Source organism: Thalia democratica, chromosome 8 (genome assembly GCF_965202585.1).
Source record: "Thalia democratica chromosome 8, ktThaDemo2.hap1.1, whole genome shotgun sequence".
NCBI lineage: Eukaryota > Metazoa > Chordata > Thaliacea > Salpida > Salpidae > Thalia > Thalia democratica.
The window spans coordinates 18,246,183-18,271,038 of record NC_139172.1 but is presented as its reverse complement, the minus strand read 5'-3'; the positions used below and the strand labels follow the sequence as shown (position 1 = coordinate 18,271,038).

General features: G+C 24.2%; 1 protein-coding gene across 1 annotated transcript; it reads right to left on the bottom strand.

Annotated features, from left to right (window-relative positions):
- Positions 1 to 1,483: 1,483 nt before the first annotated feature.
- Positions 1,484 to 20,384, bottom strand: LOC145842558 (phosphatidylserine decarboxylase proenzyme, mitochondrial-like). Its single transcript, XM_082950018.1, has 10 exons — positions 20,212 to 20,384; positions 16,993 to 17,167; positions 16,327 to 16,485; positions 13,563 to 13,697; positions 10,805 to 10,903; positions 7,807 to 7,924; positions 5,977 to 6,123; positions 4,872 to 5,035; positions 2,889 to 3,020; positions 1,484 to 2,038 (listed from the first exon to the last, which is right to left on the bottom strand). Exons 1-10 carry the CDS (start codon positions 20,340 to 20,342, stop codon positions 1,907 to 1,909), a joined length of 1,392 nt encoding a protein of 463 aa, XP_082806144.1. The 5' UTR covers positions 20,343 to 20,384; the 3' UTR covers positions 1,484 to 1,906.
- Between the last annotated feature and the right edge of the window lie 4,472 nt (positions 20,385 to 24,856).

Genomic DNA, 24,856 nt, shown 5'->3' with positions numbered 1-24,856 from the left:
ACATTTTTTTTTACTAAAAAAATTATAAAACTATCTCATTTTTGACGTAGTTCTTTGATTAAAAATATAAACCAAACTATACTTGATATCAAAAACTTAAAATACATATATGAACTTTAAATAAAATACGTTAAAATATTAACACCATGTTTAATCGCTTTTTTGTGACGATTATTCCTTTTTAATTCAGGGGTCGCACAGGAAACCAGATGAATAACACGCCCTTCTAACTACAATATCATTTTGTTTAGTTTCAATTCAGTTTTATTTAGTAAAATACAATTTTATATAAACCTCACTTAAAAGTACTCAAATAAGTAAAATGCGTTTTGTTATATTTTTTGAATAAGCTATGCACCGGAAAAAAGTTGTTCAGATAACTAATTAAAGTAAGTTTGTAAAAAAGTTGTAATTTATTGCTTATATACTTTAAAATGTCTCAGAAGTTAAAGTAAAAACTTTACAACTTGAGTTTTATTTAGTTTCTTGTCTTTCTTTTAATTTTCTTCGGTTTTAAACTATAGACAACAAATACTTGATTAGTTCTAATGGTTTTCAAAGTTCTTAAGTCATACAATTATAAAAAAAAAACTCAACGCAAGAAACTTACCGTTTTTGAACTTAAATATTCTTTAGTATTGTTGAGGTTATTAGATAGAAAAAAAAAGTATTTGAACTAAAAGCTTCATTTTTTATTTATACATAGAAAAACTAATGTTTAGCGTTACGGCATAGTATATTTTATAAGTTTACTTTAAGAAAATTTCTGCATTTACAGTTATTATTTTATTTGCTTGAGACAACCTACAACCAGTTTCGTCCTTATTAGGACTCATCAGGTAGGTATAGTCGTGAGAAACTGCTAATACGATCTAACCAAGCAGAACTTTGTGTATATGGACTTAATCCCGTACGGTTAGACTTATAAATTAATTTAATCAAGCGGGATTAAGTGTATATGTTGGTTAGACCTTAACAGCGGTTTCTTGCGACTATACCTACCTGATGAGTCCTAATATGGACGAAACCAGTGGTAGGTTGCCTCGGATACTGTTGTTGATGGTCGTGTGGTAAACTTCATTATTTATTAATGATGGCGCCAAACATCTCGACTTTGTTGTTGATGGCCGTAATAAATACTGGTTAAATATAATATGGAGAAAATAAAATTGTCCGAAAATAAACATGATTCATTATATTTTATTAACAAGAACAAAACATTTTATTACAGACATATGTATATTATACAAAATTTAGTTTTATTGCAAGAGGTAGAATTAAATATACAAATGTATCTTATACACTAAAATATTTAAAATTTATATTTTTTATAATTACTTGAAGTTAAATAACAAAAATAGTTTCTAAATATGTAGAAAAACAATTTTTACAAACTTTTTCAAGCATAAATTATTTTAAGTAACAAAAAAATTTTTTAATTAAGTTTTATAATTTTATTAAGAACTTAAATTAATTTGGATAATAGTAACTCAGTTTAAAAAGTTTTCAAAGCAAAATATAACCTATCAAGTAATTAGTTCTAAAAAAAACAATTAAAATGTTTGTTTCCTTATGATATATGAGTTTAACTATTAATTCAAATTAATTAGAAAACAACCACAGAAAGGCTTATACTTCATTAAGAACTTATTAAATAAGATTCTTCTAATGTATATAAGGTTAAAAACTTGGTTCAAAAACTTTAAAGCATGATAAGTTCAAAAACCCACAAAAAATTAAAATGACACGGTCTAAATTGCAAAACATAAATTTTGTTAAAGCAGTTTAAAAATAAAACCTTACGAACAAATGGCAACAAACCAAAAGTATGATTATGAACAAGATATGCTACAAGTTTGTGTATGAGAAGCTTCAACAAAAATTCAAAAGTGCCATACACAGCACCCTAGAATAACTCATCGAAATTTCTCTCTTTGTCTTGTTGCAAGCAGGGGAGGTTTTTCGGCTCAACCGACATTGCCTGCCCGTATTTGACTTTAGAACCGACCTTGCACATCATTACATTCGATTTCGGAGACTGTTGTTTGTTAACATGAGGTCAATTTGTGCATGTTTAAAATGTTATTTTATATAAAGCAATAAAAATTTAAGTTATTCTTCAAAATTGTTACTTAGTTTAAAATGTATAAAACAAGTATCATTCACACCCTTTGGATCGGGTGCACGACTTTTTAAATTCCGACAATTCAAATTCTTAACAAAAAATTTAAAAGGCCACAACTCAAAAAGTTATTTATTTTTGTAAAAAAAAACAAGCTTTTTTTTTCCTTTATGCAAAACTTTAAATATTTTTAAGATATGGCTAAAATAAGTTTTAAGATATGGTATTTTTAGTTTTTTTGAAATATCTCGAAAAAATATTTAAAACTTAGCAAAAAAATTAGTTGTAGTCTACATATTTATTTTTGTAGATATTAATAAGACCTACATATTTTTTTTTTGTTTTTTTCAGTTATATGTATTAATTTTTAGGACTCTCTACTAGACTGAGATCAGGAATTTGTATTTATTAAAACTCTTCAATCAGTCGTAACCAAAGAAACATTAAGGTTTTTAAAAGTTATTTTATACAAATTATAAGTTTTGAGGTTGTAAACGACAGTCAGACGTTGCTTACACCCTTCAGAACTTACATCTAACATTGAAAACTTACAAAAATTAAACCTGGAGTACTCATCGAGTACTTATAAACTAAACTGGTTTACTAATAAATAAAAGTGGTCTATCTCAGTTGTTGTAAGTAGTACCTTTGCAAATGAAATGCGCTTGTAGAAGGCTTTATAACTAAATTATTTATAAAAAGTATATACAAAATATGCTTTTGTTTTTAATAAAAATAAATATATCCGGTATATATACAAACCAACTTCATAAACGACGATAATTGTGCTTCCGAATCTGAACTCCCCGAGAGAATCCCCCTTTCCAAGAACTAAGTTGTCGTATTTTTTGAAGGAGGTGGAGCCAACCCGATCTTTGAACAAGTTGGTGCGGAGTTTCTAAAAAAATATACTTTGTATATAATTTTTTTTTAATGAACTTTCGTAGACATAAATATAACGGCTGAATAAAATAGAGTTATCTTATTTAAATATAAATGCACTTATGTGTTTTGTTTAATGATCTTTAACTATTTTTAATATCTAGAAATAAAACATAGGTATATACTATAGAGCTACCATTGTTTTTATTTTCTTTTCTTAAAACTACACCTAAATATTTTTAAACAAGTAATTTTATAACTTAATAAATTGATAATTTCTTTAAATCTTCAAACAGTAGTTGTCAAAAAATATGCGCAATCATTAATTTAGCAATTATTAAAACACTAAAAAATATAATAAAATAGAACAAAAAACAATACAGTATTAGAAAATTCATCTAAAAATTAATTAAATATTTAAAATAGATAATTAAAGTATAAAAATGTTCAGTTTGTCAACTTTAAAATACATAAACTTTGATATATGCAGAAGTAAATTGCAAAAAATTTTATTAACTATATGACAAATAGTGATAATAACACTTCAAATTATGAGTGAAAATATCATAAAACGATTCGTTAGAACTCAAAAGTTTTAAATAGTGTATGACGTTACAATTGTTTGATGCTTTCGTAATGACCACATGTAAACTAGAAATAATTAGTAATTCTAACAAAATATTAGTAGTAATTAGAAACTTTCATTTTTTTTTGTTCTAAAAAGTAAACAACTCAAAAATAAACTAATAATCAAACTATAAAAAAGACTCGTATCATTTTTTGAAGGGCATTTAGCAATAGTTTTGAAACTTGAAAAAGTTTATTTGAATCACAACACTTTGAGTGGTCTTGAAAAAAAACATATAAATGATATGAAATTATAAAGTTATTTTGAAGCATATTAACCTTATTTATGATATGTACTTTAATTTTTTGAACGAAAAATTATTACGCAACTTTGAGATTTGTTGTTTGTTTTTTATCATGTGAAACATAAAAAAATAATGTTTACTCTCATAGTAACGTTTTTGAGTTCATGATGTGCTCATGGTCCGTTTATAATGTTAGTTACGCAATTATTTGGAGGGGGGAGTTATAAATGCATATCAGAATACTAAATATTTAGTTGATAGAATACTTTCGAAGATTAATAAATTATCCAAAATATTTCAATTAACTTTATAATTTTCTGAAAAAAAGTTGCATAAATAAAGGCTGCTGAATTATTTTTGCTCTGATTTTACAAAATTTTTCTTGTATACATTAAACATTCGCACTCCGGATATGTTTACATTTTTCTAAATATTTTTAGGTTTATAAAGAATTTAAACGTTTTATATTACTTATATTTAAACTTACTTCAAACTTTTTTAAACTAAAATACAGGGTTGCCAATTTTTTTTTTTGAGATTTTCAGAATTTCTTCAAAGTTTTAGAAAGTTAACGTTTTCTTGTCCATTTTTAGTATAATTATAAACTTAAAATAAAAACTTTCTTTAAAAATATATAAAAAATAATTAAAAAAATTCAGTAATGCCACTTTTTAGTGATTTAAAACGAACAAAATTCTGAATGACACAAAAGATAAATTTTGTTTATGATAGATGTTTTGTATCTATCATTTAACATTTAAAAATAGTTTATAATTCCGAATTTTCCATAATTTTTTCAAAAGTTTTTAAAATCCAGGTTTTTTGGCAACCCTCTAAAACATAAAACTTTTAAGGATAAGAGCTAACATACAGTTAAAGTTTCATTAATTTTCTATATGACTTTAGCATGAGAATACATGGTTAAAAGTTAAACAGTACTTATTTTTATCATTGTTCAGTTTCAAGCAAACTTATTCCAAACTAAATAATTTTACCTCGTCGTGGTAAACCCTCACACTGCCGACATTTGTTGCACCCACAGCTACCACGGATAAGAAGTTTTTGTTTTGGTAGTTTCCCGTCAGCGCGACCCGTTCATTGACCACGAACAGTTGGGGCAACCATGCGAGTAGATTGGGTCGGACACTTATTAGCTCCCCTGTTGTCATGGTGATTATGTTGTTAACGTGAAGATTTAGAGTTTAAAAAAATTATAAACTTATTTCTAAGCATAGTAACTTTATTCATACCACCAAACTATAAATCAATTGATAACTTTATTAATCAATTTTTTAAACTTTATTTGAGGTTCTCTCAATAAAAGTTATAATTATTCAAGCTAAAACACTAAAACGACTTATTTTAATAGTTAGAGTGATTATTTACTTTAGTAACATAATTAAGTTTTTGACTAGAATAAAAAACTCTAACAAGGTTTGACCTAACTTTGACTAAGATAGTTTAAAATAACTTAAACTATCATAACTTGGATTTTTAGGTATTTTTTTAAAGTTATTATGGGTAGTTTAAAGAAATTTTAATAACATAAACTTTTTATTTTAAACTAAATAGCTTTTAAAACTTCAAATTTGTAAACATTATTTTTTTTACCATAAGGTCTTTCCCAAATTGTCAACCTGTACACAGTGCAATGTAATTGTTCATTACAGTTTTCATTTATATTCATAAAACTTACAGATTACAATATAGGATATTAACGTTTATAAGTAGTAGAGTATGTTATACAAAGTGCAGTTAGTACAATTGTCAGTTATTTTTTACTCTATACAATGATAAAGTTATGTAAAACATCAATTGAGCTATATATTTATTTAAAGATATAGGTACTAAATTCAAAACATATTTTACACATGTTTTATTTGCATGTTTTGTTTTTTCCTAAATCAATTGTTAATAACTACAGCCTGCTTAAAACTAAATTATTGACAATGAAACTTCATTAGCAAAATCAATTTTTCATGTACTTAAAACGGACTTTAAGTCCGTATCTTTAGGCTTTTATATCCTAATACGTGATACCTAATATAAATTTAACCTATTCACTACTTATATATCTCTTCAACTAAAAACTTTTCTAACCAGCAACATGAGTTCTTGATTTCAGCTGACAATCGGCGGGTGAGTGGAATCTGTGGTAATCGCCAGGAGCCAGGTAAATCACACAAACACGAAGCTCGTTCTCAACGTTTGCCAACAGCTGCTGCGAATACTCCACGTCAGATATCCCTGTTGTGTATATTTACTTATTGAAATTAAAATAATTTCACAATTAGAAGAAAATACGCATAACATATGTTTAGTTCTGAACTTCGTTTCATTATTTATAGATGTAGTAAAATTTTATTTTTTGTACAAAAAATATTATCTATGCAGTTGGAACAAAATAATTAGCTAAGAAAAAATGAAGTTAAAAATAGAATTTAGAATAATTGAATTAGATCTAGACTAATTTATTATTATGGTCTTTTTATGCGTTTTTTTCTTATATCAATTAGGTTTTAAGGTGCTTCTAATTAGTTTCAAGTCAAGTAATAAAAATAAACTTTAGTGATACTAAGTTTGTAAATTTAAAAAAATATCTATCATATTAAGGTGGTAAACTAGTGAAGTAAACACATATATAAAACTAATACATTTAAATTTTTATATAAAAACAGTACTCATTTTTCCATTCGTGGTAAAAAAATTCAAATTAATTTTTATAAAGTATAACAAAATAAGTGTAACTTTGTAGCACATTTAAAACTAATACATTCAATTTTTTTTATAGAAAAAACTTTCTGATGATTAAACTATTAAAGACTTAGTATATTTGTATTTAGTAAGTCTAACCTAAATTTTTGGTTAGTATTACAAGTACTTGTAATACAAGCATTAGTAGTAGTACTTGTAGTTGTAAAAGAAGAAAAAAATCAGGATATAAGTATAAAATTTTCTTGTATTTTTTTTTGTTTAAAGCTTAATATTTATGCAATCTGATATCCTTTATTTTGTTACAAGAAAACATCAACTTATTTATAGAAGCCTAAACCTTAGACACTAACTTAAGATCATAAAAATTTTAATTAATGTTTTTTTTCATTATGATCTTGTTTTAAATAAAAAAACTGGTAAAGTTTACCTAATTGTAGAATTTTAAGTTAGTTGCCTAACTAAAATTTTCAGTAAATAGCTTGGTACAAGTTTTATGTACATCAAAAAAAAATTTTAAAATTTTAAATTTGAACTTAAAAACGAAGAAACTATGCCAAAAATTAAAATTTATACTGAATGATAATAAATAGTAAAGAATAAAGTATCAAAAGTTTAAGAAAAAGATTGTATTTTCACCTTATTTTTCTAAAGTCTGTTAGGAACCTATTAAATTTTAAATTTAAATATCAATTCATTATAGTTTTTAAAGTTGTAGCAAATTTTTATAGCTAAGATTTAATTTTCAATCATCACAAAATACCGGGAACGGGTCAAAATTTCACGAAGACAAAATTGTACGAGGGGTCATTTTTGCACGAGAGTAAAAAAAAAAACAGAAAAGAAACAAAAAAAAAACTTAAAGGTAAATTATTTAAAAAAAAAGGTTACTGACCGAGAGTAAGGGTAGGGGTTACAGTGACAGTAAAAAAATTTAAAAAAAGTTACCAAGCGAGGGTAAGGGTTAGGGGTAACAGTGGTAGTAAAAAGAAATAAATAAACAAACTAAATTTATAAGTAAAACAAATAAATATTTTTAATTTTATAAAAAAATATAAATATATATAAATAAAATTTCAACCGTGCAAAAATGTCTCCGTGAAAAAGTGAACCTTCGTGCAAAAGTGTTTTCGTGCAAAAGTATCTTCGTGCAAATTTGACTTCTACCCTAAAATACCATTGTTTAGGAGTTAAAAGTATAACAAATAGTTATTAAACCTTGCTGATTGGATCCAAGAAGTTCCTTCAAACTGAAACACATTCCTTTCACCTGCCTCACATACCCATCCTGAATTGAACCGTGGTACACTACAGTCCCATCACAAGGTACAGTCAGCTGAAAATAGTTTCGATTAATTTAACTGCTGGAAGTGTCGAGTTGTTGTATAGAACTAATCAAGTATTTTTATATTACATCAGTTTAATTAAAACAGAGGTGGAAATTCTAACTTTTCAATTGAATATTTACACAAAACTTACGTTTTATTATACATATTTAAGTTAGTAAATAATTGAGTTGTTTAGAAAATTAGTACTACAAAAATTATTGTTTTCTATTTTAAATTAATATATTTTTAAAGTCAGTAAAATTGGTCTACATATATAACTTAGCTTTGGTATTTATAGTAAATCATTACAACTTTTAATTTTATTTTTATTCTACATATTCACAAATCCATAGGTGACCAGTTAAGTAACATAAGATAACAAATTCAAAGAAAAATCATATTGATTTTTTGGTGTCATTAAAGCGTTTTAAATAATATATATACTTTTATAAAGTTTATAATGTTATATAAGTTAAGTTTTTAAACAAAAAATTATATGATTCAGAAAAATTAAAACTATATTAATATTTTAAACTTAAAAAATAATAACTTTATGTTCTAAGATAAAAGGTTAGCTGTATTTTTAATACAAAAAAATATTTTATAATAAATAAGTTTATAATATCAGCAGTAACTAAAAAATAAAATAGATATTCGTTGACCGAAATGTTTCATAAAATATCGATTTAATGTATCCAAAACTGAGACTTAAACTTTATTGTGGAAACGGCAGATGAAAGTATTGATTAAAGACATGCGTTGAAATATTAATTTTAAAGTAGATTTAAGAGTCGTATATAGAAATACTTTGGGATTAAGAATACCTAGTGTAACTATAATACAGTTTTGTAATTTTTTTTTTATAAAAACAACAGCTAGTATATTAATATTTTGAAAAAACGTTTGACACATATATTTTTTTAATATTAATCTGTGATTAATGTAGTTAAAACTAAACTTAACTTTTGAAACTAAAATTTATTAATTTAAAATTTTATTAGGTAAACAGAGTTTCGCTCAGTAGGTTCGTCAGTACTTAAATTAAGTTTCGGAAAGATATCTTTAAAAGTCATGGAGATACTGGCATATAAACAAAAACAAATATTTATTTTAATAAACAAAACAAAATCAGATTATTATCTTAAGGTTAAATATTGATATCTAGTAATGGATGGTAAAATTGTAACTTTTGATAAAACTAGTTATAAAAGATTAACTAACTACTAATAACATGCAATTAGTGCAACAAAAAAATAAATAACAAACAAATCAACATTAAGAATTAGTTAAATCTTGAAAAGCATGCAATTAATGCAACAAATAAATAAACACAAACAAATAAACATGCAAGAATTATTTAATCTTTTATCCCTAGTTTTCATAAAGGTTACGATTCTACAATCCATTACTAAGAAAATCAATATCTAACTTTACTATAAAATTTTATTTTGTGTTTAAAGTTAAGATTTGTTTTTGTTTATATACCAGTATTTTCCGTGACTTTTAAATATATCTTTCCGGAATTTAATCTAAGTACTGATAAACTTATTGAGCGAAACTTTGTTTACTTAATAAAATTTTAAATTAATAAATTGTATTGATTCTCCTCTTAAAGTAGAGATCACTTTTTATTGTTTTTTAAAACATCAAAAAGTAAAAAACTTGTTGCAGTTTTAAACAAACTAAATTTGTAATTTTGTCCTAATTCAAGTAAACAGAATGTTTTTGTGATAATTGTTTTACTATGACTTTACTAGGACTTTTTGCTTTATAATATTTTTTATTTTACTGATATAATGTATTTTGTTTGGAAAACAATCGATAAGGAATCGGGGTATTAAATAAAATTAATCAACATTTATTTCTGTTCTCATACACACATCTTTACAGACTCTTTGAACTCTTTATAATGCATGATAAAATAACATTTTAATTAAATATTAAAGAAACATAAGTTAGTTAAAGTACTTAGTTTATTTAGAAAATTGTTTTTTATTATAACAAAAATATATTTGAGTTTTTACACTGTATCTTTTATTTTTCTATTAAAAATTCTAGATAAACAAAAGCTTATTCTATTTTAAAATTAGGAAACAAATTTTCATATAGTACGACAACATAGTTTGAAACTAACTTTTAAACAATTTATTATTATCATTTACTAATATATCACTAATACTAAATAATAAGTGTTATTACAGTATGTATTAAAAAAAGATTTATGAATTTAATTAAAGAGAATGCATGACAAGAAAAAAAGTCTGTCTTTAATATTTATGTATTTTTACATTATTCATCAATAGCGGTGATGCTGTATGAAATCATAAGGGTATTTAAAAACGTAAATAAATTCAATTTTGTTGTTGTGAACATTTTCGATCTATATATAACTTGCAAAACAGTTTAAAATAAAAAGTTTAAAAATGAGAGATAATGTGTTTATTCCAATCTATGCTGCTTTGCAACGCCTAAGACGCCATTACGAGTCGCCACTGGATACCAGTATAACAAAGTTGATAAAATCATGACACTTTTTTTTGTCTTATATACTTAAAATGACATTTTCAAAAATTGTAATATAAAATAAAAACCACTTAGGAATATCAATATTAATAAATAAAAATTTTATTATTTGACATATCTTGAATATTCATTATTAGCTAAAGTTTTTTAATTGAATTACTAAAATTATACTTCTTAATAAAACCAAAAAAAAAAAATTTAAGCGTCAATTTTAACAACAAAATAAATAACAGGAAGTTTGCTATTTTTGTAGCACTGCTGCTTTTATTATAGTTTTTAATTTTTTTCAAAACAATTAAAAAAAAAATTATGAAATACTTTTTACATCTATTGCATGTAGATTATTAAAACATATAAAAACTCACATCAGCAAATTGACAAACTGGTCTGTACTCAGTTTTAATTTGTCTTCTAAAAAATTGTGCCATTGATTTGTACTTGTTCAAATCTTGAATGCAAGCTTCCTACAAAATATAATTTTTTTGTGTTTATGTATTTTTTGTAATTATGTTAAAGTTATGCTTCTCTTAAAATTGTTTATATTCGGCTAAAATATATTTCAAATAATATAAGTTACGGTACAACTGAATATATGAAACTAAACATTAACGAAAAGTAGTTATCAGTTTAAAACATATATACACTTCAAAGTAGGTGAAAGTTAATCAAAAACAGAACCTGAACAACCTTCAAAACCTACTTTTATGATTTAAGTAATAAGTAAACATCATTTATGTATAACATGCTATATATAAACAGTCAAAGTCTAAAATAGAAACTAAATAAATATGATGTTTAATTTATTGTTTATTGATTTTTTTAAAGTAAGGTTTATTATTTACAAAGTTAATTACGTTATTTTCTCTGCAAATCAAATATTCTCTGCAAGAAAATTTTATTGAACTGTAACAATTGTCAACCAAAAACTAAACGATTCTAATATACAAATATCTAATTACAAATATCACAAAAGCTTATGTTTAAAATATTATTTTTTAATTGGTTACATTGCTATTCAGATTAAGACAACTTAAATTCTGACAGTTTAAATACTTAGTAAAAAATAAAATGGGCCACATCACAGAAATTAACTTAAACTTGAAAAAGAGCTCATGTTGGTCAAATTAATAAAAACATAATTTTAACAAAGTTTAAAAAAATGTTTATTAAAAGCGAAAGTGTTTAATTTATAAAAACAGCCGTATTTAAAATTTATTTTATCCATACCCCAAAAATTTAAAAAAAAAGTAAATACTTTATATCTACTGAACTAATAAGACTACAATAGTAAAAATACAAATTAAAAAAAAATTATTTAAAGATTAATTCACAATAACTAAGAACTATAAGGATTTTAATTGTTAGAACTTAAACTGTCAGAATTTAACACCCATTTAAAATATATTTTTATTTTTAAACCTCATCTATCCAAAAACATACAATAATATTTGAAATTTGGTCAAGATGTGGCAAGAATAGTCAAAAATTGTTGTAAAATTTCAGTATTCTATTTTAAATTTAAAACATAAATATTTTATAAAAATGTTCCTTAGTTTTAGAAATTTTTGAATATGCTGAAATAATTTCTTGTTTAGAAGTTAATAATAAAAACCGTAGATATAAAAAAAAAGTTTAACTAGTGTATTTTAATTAATGAATAAAATATTAAAAAGTTAAATTTTTTTTGAAAAAACTTTTAGAAATTTGATGCATGTAACAAATGGTGAGGTTACATAACTAAAATCAAGGCCATGAAATTGTTAACTGGTTGTTTTTGAATATGTTAACGTATTTCAAAAACTGTTTCAAATATTGTTTTTCTATGAATATATGTAAAAATTTTACAAAATAATTTATAGCTATAACTTTTTAAAAGATGCTATTTAACAAAGTTTAATTAACTTTAAACAGAAAACTTTTTGTCTTAACTGAATCAATTAATTAAAACTAACTTAGACTTTAAATTTCTTAAACTTTTGTTTTAGTAAAAGTAAAACAGTAGTAATTAACTTTTACATAGTTTTTTTACGTAAATCAAATATGTTTTACACTTTATTACACATATAAATACTTTCTTGACAACTTTTAAAAACATTAATTTAAATACTTAGATAGTTGAGAAAACATAATTCAGACTTATGATTTTAGTAATAGGCTTTTATAAAATTTTTAATTCATTAGTTAAAAATAACTACTACCAACACTCTTTCAAGTAATAAATTAGCCAAGTCAGTATGAATTACTATTTTAAAGATATATAAATAAATATTCTAATTTTACACATTTATTTTATAATACGTTTAAGAGAACAACTACAAGACTTTGAAAACATTATTTTAAGGAATATAGCTTAAACTTTTAAAATAAATAATGAATATTATACAAACTGAAAAGAAAAACTAGCTTATCAAGAAAAAATGCTTTTAATTATCTGATTTAAGTGACTTTTTCACTCAAGGAACTGACAGTCATGTTTTAATGAACAAATTTAAACTCTGTGTTTTTAATTAAGTTCAAAGGCAGGCCTAAAATACTCAAAAATAATTTTGATTTGTTTTTAAATAAAGCCTATTTGACAATTTAAGTTTTAAATTAATAGTATTAACTTTTATTACTATTAAAATGGTGAGAAATTTTAAAATAACTTGTTATTTTCTTAAAGTTTTGAACTATATTTTTACAAAACAATAACAGTATTTGTTTTAATATTTAGGTAGGTGTAAAGTTAAACATAACCTAATATATAGATTTTTTTTTAAATGGTCATGTGCTACACTAACGCTGTGTAGTTTCAAGAACAATTAAAAGTATTTTATTTTAAACCTTCTTAGTATAAATATTGAAAAACTAAGATAATTAATAGTAAGTCTAATGTTCATAAGTTTTTATTTAACATACAGTTATTCAATATTGAAACAAAACATCGTTTTAAATAAGTTTATCTATGTACCTATGTAAGTATGTTCTATATTCAAAAATATCTTAAGGGGTGTTTTTTAGAGTTTGTTTTAAATACTTGATTATAAAAGTTAAATAATAAATAAATATATTTTTTTGTAAAACTTAAAATAAAAAGACATAGCTTTGTTATCAATTTAGACTGTTTACTTATTTAGAATTTACCTGCATGTTAACATGGTAACTTTTCACATACAACCCGAACACAAACTTTCTCAACTTAATTGGTATTGTGATGTCACTGATGCGACCAACCAAGCGTGAAGTGAGCCTGAATGGGAACAGACGACATAATTTCTCCTGTAAGAATGTTATTGGCAATTTTGAAATATTTTAAAATTCTAATTTAGTGTTAAGATATGTCTAAACGTGACAGAACTTGTTTTATTTATATATGCTATAGCTATGTAAGTATGCAGAGTTTATGAGATACTACTTAGTTTTTTAAGTTATTTTGGGAATTCTTAGAGAATTATTAAAATAAAACGTTAGACAACTATAGAACCTTTAAACTCATTATCAAACTTTATTAATTAAAACATTTTATAACAAGCTAGTTTAAATAATTTGAAAACTTTATAAGTTTTCTGATAGTTTTAATCACCTAGTTATTTTTCAATGTTTAGATTAAAAATTTAATGAAAACTCAAGTTTATTGCTTTAAATTCAAGCATTTTTTCATAATTACAAAAACTTCAAAGAGAAATCAGATACTTTAAGAAGTTGTTATTAAAATCATATTAACATTTCATTAAAATAATTGAAACATCTATATTGATAAACGATTATGTAAGTTTATAGTACTACTAATAACTTTTTCAATTATACAACTTATAAATAAATATGAATAAACCGTAACAATTTTAAAAAGTTGTTGTTTTTCTTTCTATGAATTAAATTCCTTTTATATTTATGATTTGTAACAAATAAACTAAACAATGATAACTTCTTAGGATATTTTTGATCTATTTAAAAATATCTATTAAGTATTCTAGTAAAAAAGCTGTTTTAGAAATTAATTCGTAAAAGAACGAATATTAACACTTAAAACTTTAGAATGAGTTATACTAACTAAAAAATACCTAAAGACTTTACTAAATTAGTTTTAGAAATAAATGATTATATAGTGAAGATATTATAAATAATTACTGAAAGAAATTAAACTGCAGTTAGACACTTTAAAATCTAAGTGTATAGAATAATGGTAATTTTACCAAACTAAAAATACTCAAGTTATGAGAATTATACTGTACAACAGGGGTTGATAGCCTTTTATAAATTGCAGGCCTTTTTTTTTTAAGTTGCTCGCGGACCGCAGAGAAAATTCTTTTGCTGACCACAGTTATTAAATAATTTTAGTAATAAAAAACATAATTAAACTAAAAATGTGACAAACTATGAAATAATAGTGGGCTTTAAACACAGCGCAAAACTGCATACCCAACCGCCAGTGAGTACCTATGAAATTTCAGTCTTCACTTAACAACATTAAGCCTAACACAAAAATGTTAAAAACCAATAAAGTTTACAGATGACTATTACCCCAAAATCCCTCAAAACAAAAACTTTCACAATAATAACAAAACATATTTGCTGAAAATATTACAAATACATACTTAAATTTTTTGAAAAACTCAGGTTAGTTTGGTTCTATCTTACTACAATCAGCATTTAAGAACTTCCAAAGCAGTTTAAAAAGAACTTACAAACGAAAAAAAGTGTCTGCTAGGCCCAAACAAAAATCTACACTTACATACATGTTCTGGGCAAATCAGAGCATCTAGTTCTGAATGAATTTAATTTGTTAAGTTTATTATTTTCGTTAATATTGCTTTTTACAATTATGTTTTAATCAAGGGGTATGTAAATGTCAATTGAATTGTTTATAATTTTTGTTTCTCCTAATTTTGTTTGTAGTCGTTTTTTCACTGGACAAAAAAGGTTTATTTTAAGCTTAAGTTCAGATAGTTGTAGTTTTTTTTTTGTTGTTGCTTGTAAAATATTAGTTAGAATTATAAAGAATAACAGGATTATGAATTAATATTTAACAACATTTCTACAAAGTTTGAACTGTTTTTATAAATAATTGCTTGTCTATGATAGATTGCTTTGAGTAATGGCTTAAACTTTGATAAAGCAAATATAAATGTTTTTAAGGTAAAGTTCAGATGATCGTGAAAACAACAGCTGAAACAATACAAAACAAATGGTTTTATAACTCAAAATTTGACAACATTTCAGCAAAATTTGAACTGTTTTTATAAAAAATAGTATGTGTTAGAGTGCTTTGTCTGATTTCGTCCAGTCTAATTCTTTCAGTGAAAAACTACTAAAACTTTGTATGACTTTTTAAACATATTTCATATTCCTATGTTTTAATTATGGGATATACAATTATATATTTAACTGTTCTTTATTTCCGTTATATAAATAAACTGAAATGTTTGGCTAAAATATTGAATTTTATATACAATTTGTAAGTTTATAACGTCTTTTTTAGTTCTTTTAGGTTTTGTTTTTCTTTAATTTAAGACATTATAATTAATTATTTTGTACAATAAAACATTTGTATAACTACTTTTAGATTTATTTTTTTAATATAAAAAAAATAAAGTATTTTAAAAACAGCGTTTTTTGGCTAAAAAGTTATTTCCGGACTGGTAGAGCGTACCTAAGAAATGAATAACTATGTGGCAGGTTATTGTATTGTGTAAACAAAATTTAGCTTTAAATTTATAAGTGAAAGCTAAAACTGCTTTGTTTTAGTTTAATCGCATATAAATTACATTTAATTAAATAAGATCAAACCAAATAGGATAAGCAACTAAATTAGATACTATATGGTTTAAAACATACTTTAAGTGTCAGAAACTCTTTTTTTTTTCAATGGTTCTTACTACGTGTTTTTTTAACAAAAAGCAAAACTTACGCGCATAATAAAGACAAGGATGTACATAGGAACTTGTGTACATGTTGTAAAATTGTTCCAGACTATGAAGAGAAAAATGAATGTCAAATAATACCAGATGTACATGTCATCAGAACTGTAGGGCTTTATTGTAATCCACATGGTGGCTATGACTACCAACTGTTTTCAAATTAAAGTTTATTTGTAATTTAGATGAGGTATTTATAACAATATGAATTTATTGCACACAACACCAACGCAGGGTTGCCACTCTTTGAGTCAAAAAAAACTTTCTAAGTTACCTTAAATGGTCCTAATTTATTCTAAATTTTTTCAAATCATTTATTTTTTTTAAACATTTCGAAGTAGATAAAAATCAATTTCTTTAACAAAATTAGTTATGAAATAAGAAATAATTGAAACTAAATAAAGTAAATCTCATTAAAAATATAGAAAAAAATATTTCCTGAGACTTTAATAAAGTTTTTAAACTATCCTGAGTATTTTATAAAAATAAAACTATCCTAAGTCAGCCCGAGTTTTAAATAAAAAAATTCTAAGCTGTCCTGATTCATCCTAATACTTTTGTTAATATCTAAATACCCTAAGTGTCCTGAGAGTATGCTAACCCTGCCAATGTCATAAAAAAATAATAAATTAAAATTCATTTAGGTTATGGGAACTAACTAGCAAACAAAATATTTCTTTAAAATAGCTGCTATCTTTTTTGTCACTTTTTCCATTTAAATTTTTCTGGAGCATTCTAACTTCATTTTCAGAAGGGTCCTCTTCATCCAAAAGCTGTAATACCTTATGTAGCCTTTGAAGTTGTTTGCCATCGTTGTTGTTTTTTAACGTTGAGCTGAATTTTAATGTGACATTTTTATGATGTAGAAAATATTATGTTTTTATAACATTTGTATAAAAAAAATAATCATAAGTTCTTGTGAAACAAAAAAGTGTGTGCTTATTCATTTAAGGCAGAGAAACCAAACTGTTTCACAACTTATTTATTTTTTGTATAAATTTGTACAAACAACTTCAAAAAAATTTCAAAAACTTAATACTTTTTGGTTAAAACTTTACTTTGAAATCTTATACATGAAGTATTAAAAAACAATTCACGTACATACAACTTACTAACAGGGTTGCCACTCATTTTTTAAAAAAACTTCCAAGTATTCCAAATTTCTTCCAGGTTTTTAAAAATACACATTTTTAAGTCTATTTTGAGCTTTAAGTTAACCTGAAGGTAAGAAACTGTATTAAATAGTATAAAAACATTAAAAGGATACTGTAAAGCTATTTCAATTTTTTTTTTAAATAAAAATTATTTTGATTGATGACTTTTTTTTATTTGTATGATAGATTTTTTGAGTTAAATAAAAGTTTTACTACTGAACATGTGAAAATTGTTGAAACTCCAGGTTTTTTTAGTGATTTTTGTTCAAAATTCCAGATTTTTCCAGGTTTTTTTCAAATATTCCCAAAACAGTTTTTTCCAGGTTTTTATTTTTTGCATGAATTACCAAATTCCAGGTTTTTCCAGGATTCCAGGTAAAGTGGCAACCCTGTTACTAAATTTATCATTCTATTTGAACATTATCTTATAATTTTACTAAAACTTTATTTTTGGTGACCTTAAAATATAAATATATTAGTCTGCGGTGTACCTCTGCATGTTGAATCATGATCAAATATGCAAGAAACTATGGTAGGTACAAACTTGAACTTCAAATAAGTTTTTAACAGAACTTGTTGCCATTTATTGCATCTACAGTTCTAATTAACAATTTCACAATGAAAGTGAGTAGCTTTTCTAATTTATAATGAAATATTGTTAACAAGGGTACTAATTAATCATAAATACATAAACAGTTTCTTTAATTGCTAAAAGAATAGACTTACATAGAGAGTAGATAACACAAAAAAATTGTTTTATATATCTAAATTTTTTTAGTACTTTTAGTCACAATACAATCTATCTTATCAAAATATTTTTCAAGGATGAAAAGAAGTGTTTTTTATAGATTAAAGTGTTTTTTAACTATAAACTCGAAAGTTACACAGCAGCCTACTATAAAATCAACATACTGCTTAGAAAAGAATTTATGATGTAGACACTAGATATTGATTTATGAAATAGATAGCTAGTAATATCAAGTTTTAATACAATTATTATGATAAATATTCCATTACTTTATATCTTAAGGTCTTATTCAAATTAAAACGCAAATAAAAGCAGATTTCAAAAATGTTTTAATAACAACTACACTAAATACTTTTATTTTACATATAGTATATTTAGTAACATGATAAACCTTTAATTAGTTGTAGTTGTAATAAAATCAAAAGTTTTGATTTGTAAAGTACTAAATTAATTTAACTTTTAATAGAGCAAAAATAAAATTCAATGCTACAGCTCAAAACTTTTCAAAAAATTGGAGAATACTACGATACTGACATTTAATTTCAAGGTAATTAATTAATTCTTAACATTAACCAAATAAAAAAGGGTCATATTTAAATTGTCAAGTATCATTTTAATTTAGCTTTACAAATACTTAGTAAATTGCAGTATGAACAGTAATTTTTTACAACTTTTGCAAGGAGCATATTTTAATTATAGGAAATAGTTAGTTTTTGTAATATTACAATACAAATATTCATTGATGAACAATTGCTTTTTAATAAAGTACTAAAAGTTTACTAAAAACTACTATCATTTAGCACAGGGGTTAGCAGGCACTTGGTGGTCGCGGGCTATGGGTAAAACTTTATTTAGTTTTCTGGCCCTTAAACTTTTCAAACATGTTTATAAAGTATTTTCTTAAGTTAAGTCCCTTCTAAGACTGTTACACAAGGTAGTTTTGATTTGATTTTACAGAGTGTGTCAAAAATTTTACAAAACTTTTTTTAGAATCAAGTCTGGCTGCAACAACTTGGTTAGTCTAATAACAAAACATAGCTTAATTCTTAAAACAAACAACTGATTTATCAGCTGCTTCTCTGTTGATATTTTTTTGATTTGAAATAGATCTCAAATTTATATCTACTCTAAGCGTGTATATACTTTTTGGTCACTTTATAAATAAATTTTTATAACTTTAAAGTACTTTTCTTTATTAATTTTTATTTAAACTTTATGATAATAACCAAATAATTTTAGAAATGTTAAAAAAAATAAAATAATGTTTTTAAGGAACATGCTACAACTAAAAAAACAGGCCTTATTGAGAAAGTTTTTTTGAGTAGAGTAACTAGTATCATCACTTAAAGATAAAATCACTCTTTAAAAGACTAAATTCCAAATATAGGTATGATTTTTATATTTTAACTTTAAATTTTACTACAATGCAAGCTACTAAGTTTAAATTCTGCCAAAACCCAGAATATCAAGGGTAAGTTTTAAGGTTTTTATACATGGGCTATATTTGCATGTTTGTGGACCAAAGTTATTATGTATTATGGGTTGCATACCATTTAAAACAAAATTTGCATAAGGGCCAAACGTTTACCTTTCATGGGTAGCATGTTTCCCGCGGGCCACAGATTGCTTGCCGACCCTGATTTAGCACATAACAAATTTTAAATTAAAACACCTATAATAAAATGGTAAATGTAAGAATTGTATCTATGGTATATAAGAAAACAATTTCAAATGTATGAATTAAAACAACATAAAGTTTTTACAGCATTTTATAGAAATAAAAAAATTAAAGTGTTTAAATTTTGTTTTGTTGTAGACATGTATTAACATATAAAACTTATTTTAATAAATATTATCTTTTTGTTTTAAACTGTTAAAAAAGTTGAATTTTTTCAGAAAACTGTTTTATAATGAAAAGAGTATAAAAATATATATTATTATTGAGTACTTTTAAAACTTTGACTATTAAAACTTACTTTTGTTCATTTTCTTTCTGTCCTTTTAGTTTAGTTTTGAACTTTGCAGTTAGGTCTCTGAACCACACTGTGCTTGAAGTGAGCTTCAGTGAAAAACAGTAACCAAAAAATAAAGTTATGTACTTTATCATTTTTTCACCATGCACTATAAGACTCTATATAAATTAAGTACAATACCTAAAACAGCAATTTATTTATTTTTTAATTAAGACAACTTATGTAAATAATTGGTACCAAAACTAATTTTGATGAAAATGATACATATTAAATAAATTTTAAATTTAATAAAATTATCACAGCAAGATAATTCTACAAATTTATAAAAATATTACTCATAACAGGTATGTTTACACATTTTGTTAAAATTTAAAACTATTCCTTGATATGGTTTGTAACACCAGGTGCTTTAATGTTTGCTTAGTATTTTAAGCTAAATAAATTTGAATAAAGGGTAGTAGTTTAGTTTTTTTTTGTATGAGGTAGATATCAATTTTATTTTATTCTTAAGGTGTAATATAAAAATAAAATGTCTCGTAAGTAACAAAGGATGTATTTTACTTGCTTAAACCTATAAGTATTAAAGAGCACAATGCCTGAAATAAAGTTTTTGCAAAATAAGCTGCTGTATATATAGAAGTCTCAACACTTAATATATAAATGTTGAACATAGTAATTTATCAAAGAAATTTTTTCTAATAAAAACTTTGTTAGTTATTTATTTAGAAAATCTTTTTATAGTTTATTTGCAATTGCTAAAACAAAAAACTTGAAACCAAACAATGATTTATTTAAAAGCATATCTATCTTAATAAGTTTAGAGCTTTCACTAAAAATATTTTTACTATTTATTACAACTTTAAAAATATTCTTAAAATTTTTCTATATAAATTATTTTGCACAGATGTACAATCTAAAGAAAACTGGTTTTTGTAAAAACAGTCATATTTAAAAGTACTTTCAGATATTAAAGTTACTTTCTTTGCTATCATTTAGTTTAGGTTGTTATGTTTATTCATTTAAATAACTTTAAAGTTCAATATCTAAATAAACTACAACAACAATATATTTATTTGGATCATATTCACTTCAAAAATGATTTAAAATATATTCCAAAAGATGCTTAAAGTAAGTAAATATTGAATGTTATTTTAACTAACAGTATAATTCTTTTTATAATATCAATTGTAAAAAACCTTAGTCATTATTTAAAAATCATACATATACTGTATTTTTTTAATATTGTGTGAGATGAGAAAGAAAGAAAGAAAGAAAAATGTGAACGCTCACAACTAAGGTCGATGGATTGGTGTGGAGAAAGACCTTTCGGTCATCGAGCTGCACACCATTTACTTGTAACTAATTCTTTGAGCTAACTTTAAAACAATAATGAAAAAATAAAAACAAAAACTTAGAAAGTAACTGTATATACAAATATTTTTTTTTTTAAGTTTAAAAATGGTAAGCACCCTTTTTTAACCCACTACTGCCAATATTGACCATGGAAACCATAGTCTACCATGGGCTCCACACCGTCTCCTCCCCTAGATTTCTATTTTTATGATCATGTACATTCACATTTTTCTTGTTGCCCTTTCTACAAGAGCAACCACAAAAAATGCAACAGATATCTCAAAATTGAATAAATGGGGAGAGTTAGTAATGTCAGTATACATAAAATATTCAGTAATGTCATAAAACTGAAAGAGCACCATGTATTTTAAAACAGTGTCTTTAAATTTCTAGTATATGTGTTTGTAGGTAAATAAAAATAGAGCAAAAAAAAAAACTTTGTCAAACTGTTTTATAGATTAGTAGACAATTCAATTTTAAACAATAAAATCTAGCACTAATAATTAATAGAATTTGTTTAAACTACTTAAAATAAAATAATTTCTAACAATAAACAGCTAAATTTAATAACAAAATAATAAAACTACACAAATGTTCTGAAAAAAATAAAGTAATAATAAAAGTATTTAATTGAGTTAAATAAACTGTTTGTAAACCTAAATCTAATTTTTAACAAACAAAATTAAATAACCAGAATGTCTAAAAAATATAAAGTCTTTACTTCTAAATTTAAAATCTCCATCTTCTGAAACAAATTGACAATTAGTATATAATAAACAAAAAACTACAAAATAGAGTTACAAAAGAAAAATAATACATCTACTCGTTTATGAGTATGGGATGTAGGCATAAATTTAAACCTAAACTTGTATAAAATAATTACTGTATAAATAGAATGCATGATCACTTAAACTAAAGGAAATTTTTATAGTTTTAAAACTTTAAAATAAAAAAATTAAAATTTTTCTTTTTGAGTAATCTATTTTACTAAAATTTATATTACCAATGGTTCTCTAGGAAAAGCTGATCAAAAAAAAAATGAACACCTCACAGAAACTTTTTAGTTTTTTTTTTCAAGATCAGGGCATAAAATAAATGTTTTTTTAACCGTTGTAAATGATGAATATTTAACTGCTATCATTAATGTCATTTTAAGTTTTATCAATAAAGTTATTGAATATGCTTCTAATTTGTAAACAGTTGTAAAACTATGATTAAAGGTCTATTTTCTTTATTTCTTTAATGTATAAGAATTAAATCACTTTAGTATAAAAAATGATTATATTTATAGTAAATTTCAAAATTTATAAATTGATCAAGAAAAAAATATTTTTTTAACAAATTTGTTTACTATTTATAAACAAACAATTATTGCTACTGATATGGTGTTAAAAATAAAAAAATGAAGTATTGTATATGTTCTGATTGATTAAATGTTAAACTAATTGTTTTTTTTTTTATGTGTTATACTTATAAAGTTTTTGTGTCATCTCAACTATAATATCAGATTTAGTGTTTCCATAGGTCTTATTTTCATGTTAAACTTAAAAAGTATTCAAAATAAAGTATAAATTTATAAATCTAACTAGTTTCTGTTAAATGTTCAAAATAGTGTTGAACAAATGCACCTCAAACCAAAAAACTTTAATAACTACTAAAATTTATTTTTTCATATTTAAAAGCTTTTTTTATATTTACATGTAACCCATTTTTTTTTTTTGTTTGTCAAATTAAAAGGTTACTAGGTTGCTTCATTTATTTTGAGAGTTTATAAAAACCAGCTGCTCCCACCCAACTATTTAATATAGTTTTTATTTAGGGAAAAACCTAAACTTAAAACATTAGGATTAAAGAACGAAATAAATGCCTTTATTACACTGCATAAAGATTTTTTTTAAACAAAAAAAAGTCTTGTCTAAATTAATGTCTTTAATAAAAGTTTTTAGTTTTCATGTTACTAAACTTTGTACAATAATTATTCTACCCTTAACCAAATAATTATTTCTTTTTAGTTTTAAGTTTTTTGTTTGGTTTCTTAGTAATTATAAATTTTAGCTGTTTTATATATATTTCCTACACTTTTTTAATAATTTCAGTATTTTTATGTAATTAAAATTTTGCTGATTAAACTCTATAAAAAACGAATACATGTTTATTATAGTAATTTGGTAAGTTTTACTAAAATATAACAACGCGTATTATGTAATAGAAAATTACTTAAAAAAAACTGTCTTAAACTCTTTTAACTTAAAACGTATATTCTAATTTTAAACTAGTCTTAAATTAAATAAAACTTTTTATCAAATTTCGAATGCTAAATACTGGTATATTTTCAAACAATTATCTACAACCGCTAAGTTTACAAATAAAACATAAGGCAACTATTTCGCTAAATACGTTTTTGTAAGCCGAGTTGCAGTATTCAGTAAGCCGAGTTGCAGTTTCTCTTGATATAACATCCCAAAACATATTTGTGAAAAGGCGTTGTTCAATTTACTCAAGCGTGAAATAAATAACTTAAACCAAACAAAAGTTATACGTTTCAGTGCTCAATTGGCACAACAACTATAAGCAAATTTGACAACTCTTCTTCTGATATGTATGATTTTACATTTTTAGATCGGAAGTAGGATAGAAGGTGTCTTACAAAGTTTGAAAAAGATAAGTGTTAGAATTATTGGAAAAAAATCTTTTACTAACAGCAACTCGGCTTAAACAGCGATGTCAGTGCTAAGACTAAAATATACAATTATAGCAGCAAAATAGTAAGTCAATAATAACGGTATTTTTTTTTATTTTTTTCTGAAAATTTCTTTTGTTTAAACGTAATAGCTTACATATACTTTTTATTTAGCTTCTTCTAGCTTTAAATAAAGTTTATTGAACATCATAAAGAATCATCTCTCAAAAATTTTAAACAAAGGACATGATGTATACCAGAGTTTCCCAAACTATTTTTCAAAAGGTCCCCTATAAAAAAAAAAAAGCTATAGCTCCCTCCAGCATAATATTTTAAAAAGCTATCTTTAGAAACACATAAGGCTTTTTTATTTGCGCTTCATCAGCAACTCCAGAATATCTAAAGTAACTTTCAAGTTATAACCTAATTGCTCCTGTGGCTCCTTAACTGCTCATAGCCCCTAAATATCTGTCTTGGCCCACTTTGGAAAACCCTTGTGTAGACAAACCAAGGCAATTAAGACACTTGCTAGTTATTTAAAATGCTCACTTTTTTAGGATGCTTAGTTTTTGTGCACAACTTTTTAAGTCTTTTTGATCACTAACAACTGTAGTT

What these genes read in the sequence shown, in the direction of transcription:
- LOC145842558 (XM_082950018.1), bottom strand. Translation starts at nt 20,342, where the DNA reads ATGATAAAGTACATAACTTTATTTTTTGGTTACTGTTTTTCACTGAAG. An exon ending in TCCTTGTCTTTATTATGCGC is followed by an intron (nt 13,698 to 16,326) that starts GTAAGTTTTGCT and finishes ACATTCTTACAG; the next exon opens with GAGAAATTATGTCGTCTGTT. An exon ending in TCTTGGATCCAATCAGCAAG is followed by an intron (nt 6,124 to 7,806) that starts GTTTAATAACTA and finishes TATACACAACAG; the next exon opens with GGATATCTGACGTGGAGTAT.